The following is a 7,058-nucleotide window of genomic DNA, read 5'->3' on the forward strand; positions in this document are numbered from 1 at the left end:
AGATGAGAGTTCTGATCCCTGCCTAGGAGGAAGTGAAGTGCATCTTTCCTAAGTTTCATTTCAGATGAGAGTCTCTCATCATTTGTGTCACTGAGTGAAATCTAAGCTTTCAGTAAATGTCACATCTTAGTATTTACCAGCTGAATCGTCATCTGTTAGTTTTGTCCTACTTTGAGTTTGCAGGGGTATTAGCAAAAACGCAATTGTAGAGAAAAATCATGGACTTTCTTCCTATTTTGCAATTGTCACAACTTCTCTCTCTTCCCCGTTTCTCTCCCAGGAAGTCCCGTTCTCTCGTGTGTGGTGCAGCAGCCAGAAGCCGCTGCACTGTGCCTTTTCGCTGGAGCGCTACACTCCCGCCACCACCCAGCTGTCCTGCAAGATCTGCGTCCGACAAGTCAAGGGTCATGAGCAAATCCTGCAGATCCAGACATCCATTCTAGAGGTAAAAGCGTTCCCTCTCCTTCCTGCTGTGTTAAGTTGCTGTGTACTATGAGACACGATCCCTCCCCATTTCTGTCCTTTCTGTCTCTGTGTAGTTTCTTACGCCCTGTTCAAAACTGTTAATGGCTGTGGAAAGCCTTACAGATTCCATTTCCAGCAGAAATCAAAGCAGAGATTCTACAACACTAAAAATGATTTATATTTGAGTTGGTGGTAATAGTTTTCTTGCAAAAAGGTTTTGAATAGTTTGCAGAGCAGAGTTAAACAGCGGATTGCCTGTATGCTGTTAGGCCACTGACTGTTCACTTATTAGAGCGTTTTTGTCTACCCAGAAGGTCTTGCAGGGACTGTAGCTTTGCTACAGGTGAAAGGAATCAAACACGGAGTCAAGCAAACTGGTGATGTGTCCTACAGCAATGGAAACTCCAGCTGCTTTTTATAGATTATTGAGCATCTTTGATGAATCCAGATTACTCCTTCTGGGTTGAGGATGTATGCCCATTGCTAACTGCACTATGCAGAGACTGCAGCAACTGCACAAGAAAACCACAACCACCATTCTGTATAAAAACATCCTCAGAATACGGCCAAGCGTTTTTCCAGTTCTTCACTGTTATTTCATAAAAAGCTTCTGTCATTCTATATATACCTCAATACAATGTTGCTGCTGCCTTTTTTTTTCCTCTCTCTTTTGTTTGCTTTAAAGGACCTATCAGTCCACACGGCCCCAGAGCATGTTACAGTTTGTCTTCAAGCGGATTTGCTAGTATGGCAGGCTTTCTCATGCCTATCTCAAAAGTGATTGAAGAGCGAGGAGGACTGTAAAATAAATATATAAATAACAACTGAATACTTGAATTGCTCATTGCCTTACAATTCCCTGAACTAACCAGGTAGCAGTAGCTTATCTCGCATGTGCAGGGTATGAAAATCCACTATTGTTCTGCATATTTAATTTGAACAGTCAGACCAGGCGGTATATCTACAGCACCGCTATTACTCTGCATGGATGACTTTTGGGATGTGTCATCAATGTTATATGAAGAGACTATAGCATCGTTGTTATTTAATATTCACACTGCATTGCACTGAAACGAATAATGTATGGAAGTGTGACTCTGTATTACACAAGACTGGTATAATTTCGTAGGAAAAGAATGGGCCAGATCTACAAAAGAACCTGGATTCCGAAGAGATTATTAATATGGAAGAACTGAGGTACTTATAGAATTCAGGTGTTTTAAAAAAGATCACAAATGATTTATATGTCCATATTTTAGGCTTAAGCAATTAAAGATTTAGAAACCCATATGCTTTTGTGGCATTCCATCTACCAACCACCGCTCTATTTGACTTCACCTGTAACACAAAAATAAAAAAAAAAGAGGAAGCTTGCAGAAAGAAAATGACACTATTTTAAATGTTTTTATATGTAAGCGCTTGTGATGTTCTAGAAGTTCCTTCATGAATCTAAAAAATACCACTTAGCTATTTTTCTGTTGTCAGTTCTACAAACCATAGGTGGAATCTCAGGCTCAGGTTTGATTCTTTCTTCCCCCAAAAGCAGCCGCGATACACCAATAGGTGTGCGTAGACAGGCTCACTGCAGGCAAATCCCTGCACAATGAGGCAGCAAAGAGTGGAGAACTGCCTGCCCTCACGCTGTTCTCCTTCTGAAGAGGCTGTGCAGAAATCTTGTCTCGGCTCCCCAATTCTGAACGGGAGGGTATGGCAGGGCTCTGGGTGTCGCTCTGACCCTGTGCTAAAGAGAGCCACCCGCAGACCCAGGGCGGCCAGAAAGCCCCGTGCCCCACCTAACTGCTCTGCTTCTGTATTCTGTGCAGAATGAAAGAGAAACCATCACGTTCCTCGCACACGATGACAGCAACTTCCCTGCACAGATGGGTCCAAAAGCATTCAAAATCCCCTACTCTATTAGACAACGCATCTGCGCAACGTTCGACACTCCCAACGCCAAAGGCAAAGACTGGCAGATGTTAGCGCAGAAAAACAGCATTAACAGGTAATGGAGGCAGTTTTGAAAGGTGAACATTTACGTATGCAATGGGAATAATTTGCTGCTGTTACGGTGTTCTTCGTTTGTTTGCTGCTATTAAAGATGTGTGCATGGGACTTAACGTACTCACTCCCAAGGAGAAGATGAGTTCGTACATTCTTTGATGTACAAGTAGCTGCTGAAAACAGGAACCACCTTCACCTCGTGTTTGCTTCTAAGGCCAGTTTGTTTGTTCTGGGCCGAACCTTCTCTTTGTGCCCTGACACGAGTTGGGTCTCGTAAAGTAGGAGACTGTAGAAGGATCCTGGCACTGTTGGGTACTATAAAACCGGCGGTTTAAAGGACTTGTGAGGTTACACGTTCTCTCAAAAAAATCATATGGCCTGTTGCCTTGGCTTCTGTCTATGTATTCTGTATGCCAAAAAGAATTACACATTCTGCAGGTGGTTTGTTGTTTTTTTAAGGAAAAGGCACATTTGAAAAAGAAAGTAATGCTCTACTATTAGGAATAATATTATGATTATTAAAACTGAAAGATGCCTTAAAAACTAATTTACTAGTTATTTTGCTTTTTCTGCTTGGCTAAATTAAATTGGTGGAGGCAGTTCACTCACAGAAATATTTTCTGACTGTCATAAATGCCATAGAGATGTTCCCAAGGGGGTAGAGGAATACTTAACTCAATAACTTTTCATTGACTAGTTGCTTTGCATGGGAATATCAATAAACCACATCTGAACAAAAGAAACAAGTAATTTATAGTCTTGCAGCAGTGAGAGGGTCTAAAAAATCCTGCTTTGCTCATCAGCGTTTACTACCTATTGTCAGGCACTTTAATCTCCCCTGGTTTCCATTCCTCATGCAGAGAGGAAGCTGGAGGAGATTTCTCTTTTCTTTATGTACAGCAGAATCCGTTAGTGTCATCATCAGATTTCCCCCGTCTAATTCAAAATAGAGGCCACAGCCACACTGGTAGTTCTGCTCGAGCCAAGGTAGCACTTGGCAAGGGGAACACGTGGCCTTAGTTCCTCAGTGCAGACAGTCACCTGTTCTTTAATGCACCGAAACGATTCGTGTTGTTGCTACCAGGAACTTCATCAAAGCTGGAACTGTACTTCACGTATACAGGTATGATTGATAGCTTTCGATCACCAATAGAGATCAATGCATCAAGGAAAGGTAATTGGTGAAACTTGAGGGGGAAAATGCTATCTGCCTGGTTTTTTACTGCTGAGTAACACTCCAAAAATGGTCAGTACCAAATATTTAATTATCTTGGAGTTGGTTATAAAAAACCGAACAATAGCAATCAAGTGCAAATTTCCTTTTCTGTGGCACGGGTTTATCTGTTTCTTTCCGTATTTATAGATATGTATCTATATGTGATACACATGCTATAAATAACATTTCTGCTTGTGAATGTGAAGTTCATGTATTTATTTGGCTGATATGTCCAAAGCCCTTAAATAGAAGGTGTTATAGGGTAATGTGTTTAAGATAAACAATTTGTTTTACCAAATTTCCCCCTGCAAAGTCCTAAAAAACTACATATTAATAAAATATGGATTTACCAATTAAAAGATGTCTTCTATTCACATAATCACAAGCATCAATTTAAGTTATAGAATTCCTCTCCCTGACAAATACTTGCTAAGTTTACCAATGATGCTTCCCAGAACTGACTTGTTTCTAAATTCCATAGGATGGTACTGCTGGCCAGCATTTACGTACTTCAGAACGTACAAGTCCCTTGTTCATTCTCCTCCTGCGGGACTGAGCAAGTGACATTTGAAGAATGAACGCACCAGCGTGCGTCTCCTTGCAGGTTCCCCCCACTCATCTCACCTAGGTCTTGCTGAAGGTTCTTTGTTTTTCCGACACATCTGTAGTGCTCAGCACAGCAGAGGGCACTTCCACATTCACAGCAGCTACAGTATGTTCTGTTTCTCATCCTTTTTGTTTCACCTCTTTCTCCCCTCCTTGTAGGAACCTCTCCTATTTCGCTACACAAAGCAGTCCCTCTGCTGTCATTTTGGACCTCTGGGAAGCCCGACATCAACATGATGGCGACCTTGACTCCCTAGCCTGTGCCCTGGAAGAAATAGGAAGGACACACTCCAAAATCTCAGACATAACAGAAACTGAGACTGAGGATCCTGACTTCAACTACAGCAGACAAAATGGACTTTAGTCACTTTTTCCATTCAAGAACTGATGGCCAGCTTTGACTCTTACACTAGAGGTTCTCTTTGGCAGGGAGGAAGTAAGGGTTTCTGCACAGGGTGTATGGAAACAGACACTCATTTCCACAACGCAGTTTACAGCTGGAGGAGCAGAAACAGCCCTATTAAAAATGGTCTCGATAATAAGGAAAACGCAAGCTTCTCCCTGTCCTCTCTCATTTGAAATTTGCATTTTAATGTCAAAACCAAAACTACACATCTATCATTCCTGGGGCAGGAAGGAGTGAGATACAGAGTCATAAAAGGTAAATATTATGACATAATGTATTTAGGAAACAGAAATGCTAATATAAGCCTAGTGAAAATCAACAAGTGTGATACTGAGTATTTAGAGCCGCTAGAGGTTAATCCTAGTTTAAGGTGTTGTCCGCCTGGGGCCTTGAGTCCCCTTTGTCCTGCATCTCTAATGTACCACACTTCCAGTCATCCGATAGCGTCATGGTGTCACTTCGTATCTGCTACAGGAAAACTGAAAATCTGGCCTTACCCTGTTCAGATGTTTGAGAGATCAGAAGATCTCATTACTATTTAACTGGTATCATGTGTATTCCAAACACCTTCTTTTAAAAATTCACTCACTCAATGAATGTACAATTGCTGCAGAGCTTTCCTGCCTGTTCTGTTAACAAAATAACAGAGAAAACCCTTCGCTGTGAAATCAGTGTGCGTGAGAGACATTTTCTAACGTGCTCGGTCTGCAAACTTTCACTTAGTCAAAAATGTTTCTTTGGGGGTGGATTTAAATAACCAAATAGAATGCAGAAAATCGCCAGCCCTATTTTAGCAAGTTTACACTTTTTTTTTTATTATTACTTCAGGTTCTGGGGCTAAACTAAAAAGTAAAGGTGAAGTCAATCAGCACAGCTTCATTTTGGTTTAGTTTCAGATCAAAACAGTAACCCCACATGGCACTGCCAAAAACTAGCTTGATTTCATTGTACAGTTTGGAAATGTCAGAGGATATTAAGCTGGCTGTGTTACACTTGGTTTAGCTACAAACATGTTGCATTTACCACCAAAACCAGAATCGAGCTAGAGAATTTTTATCCATTTCATCCATTTCCATTCAAAAACAATTCATTACTTCAACTGAACCAAAACCAGAGCTGTCACTGTGAGTGAGTGTCTTAGTGGAACTGATACTGAGCCAAATTTAACCAGTATTTTTACTCATATATTCTTTAAAATTAGCTGAGGTGCTCATTAACTCTGGCCCTAGGTCAGTTTTGGTGATAGGAACACAACCAGTACAAGGCAGGAACACAAGACTGTAGGAGCTTTATGGAAACGCAAGAAATTGAAAACAAGCATTCTGGGGTTTTTTTACCCCAGTATTTGGCAGAAAGCAGCATGGCGGGCCACAGGGTGGGTACTTAGTGTACCAATATCTAATAATCTGCAACAATTTCTTTACCCAGGATTCCAGTTCTGAAAAGTACGATGAATGACTCTTCATGTAAGACTTTGCTTATTCTCACTGATCTGAAATTGCAAACTTCACTGCTTTCCCAGCTCAGCAGGCTGGAATAGTCTTAGACTTAGAAATACTTAAGACTTCCCCAAACATTTTCTGCACTTCAGTATTTCATGCAGCCTGACATGAGAGTTCCTGTTTGCACTGGGAAATAGTAATGGCTGCAAGCATATTTAAGACGGAGACAAAAATACCAGCTTATTTGGCAGCAAGCTGTCACTGTTTTCAGCAGCACATGGTGCTATCTGTGTTTGAATTATATTTCTAGTGACTTCCAGTCCTCCTCCTCAGAAACCTGTTCTTCATTGGACAAAATGTCATGAATTAATTAAAAAAAAATAGGGAATGGCATCCACAGAAAAGCAGTGGAGTTAGTTGTAGTGAGCTGACGTTGCCTGGGAAACCAGCTACAGTCCCTCTCCAGCAGTTAATTTGTTCTCAGCTTCTCTGCAGGTGCAGTTTTAATTTTCAGACTAGCTTAGGGTTAGGGAACCCCAACGAGGAGCTCAGTACTACCCCGCAGGTGCTGTAACACACCCATGTTGTTCTGAGGAGCTGTCTGTATCTTCTCCTCTGTTTTCCAAATCTCTGTGAGCCACACACAGCGTACGGGGTCACAAAGAGCCGATACGGAGCGCAGACCCTAAAGCGTTCTCAGGAAACGCACAGTGTTTCCTTTCAAGACTTGGGTGGCTCTGGAAAACCTAGGTGCAGCGACACCCGTCTGTCTACTGACCGCTTGGTAAGCCTAGAGAGGGAAACCAGAGGCTGTCTAGGCTGACTGCCTCCAAAGTACATCTGTAAGGGTCTTCAGGCTGAAGGGAGCTGGGTTGTACATCAACATCCACATTAGAGCCAAAACCCAATCAAGGCTAGTGTC

At 41.8% G+C, this 7,058-nt stretch overlaps 1 protein-coding gene across 1 annotated transcript in view; it reads left to right on the forward strand.

Annotated features, from left to right (window-relative positions):
* Positions 1 to 4,652, forward strand: part of UNC5D (unc-5 netrin receptor D) — a 73,927-nt gene extending 69,275 nt beyond the window's left edge. The window contains exons 14-16 of the mRNA XM_086477272.1: positions 281 to 445; positions 2,289 to 2,467; positions 4,448 to 4,652. Of these exons, the coding sequence (XP_086333398.1) occupies positions 281 to 445; positions 2,289 to 2,467; positions 4,448 to 4,652 (549 nt within the window). The remainder of the gene's footprint in view (positions 1 to 280; positions 446 to 2,288; positions 2,468 to 4,447) is intronic.
* The last annotated feature ends 2,406 nt before the right edge of the window (positions 4,653 to 7,058 follow it).

The sequence above is a fragment of the Leptosomus discolor genome, chromosome 23 (genome assembly GCF_034619465.1).
Source record: "Leptosomus discolor isolate bLepDis1 chromosome 23, bLepDis1.hap2, whole genome shotgun sequence".
Lineage (NCBI taxonomy): Eukaryota > Metazoa > Chordata > Aves > Leptosomiformes > Leptosomidae > Leptosomus > Leptosomus discolor.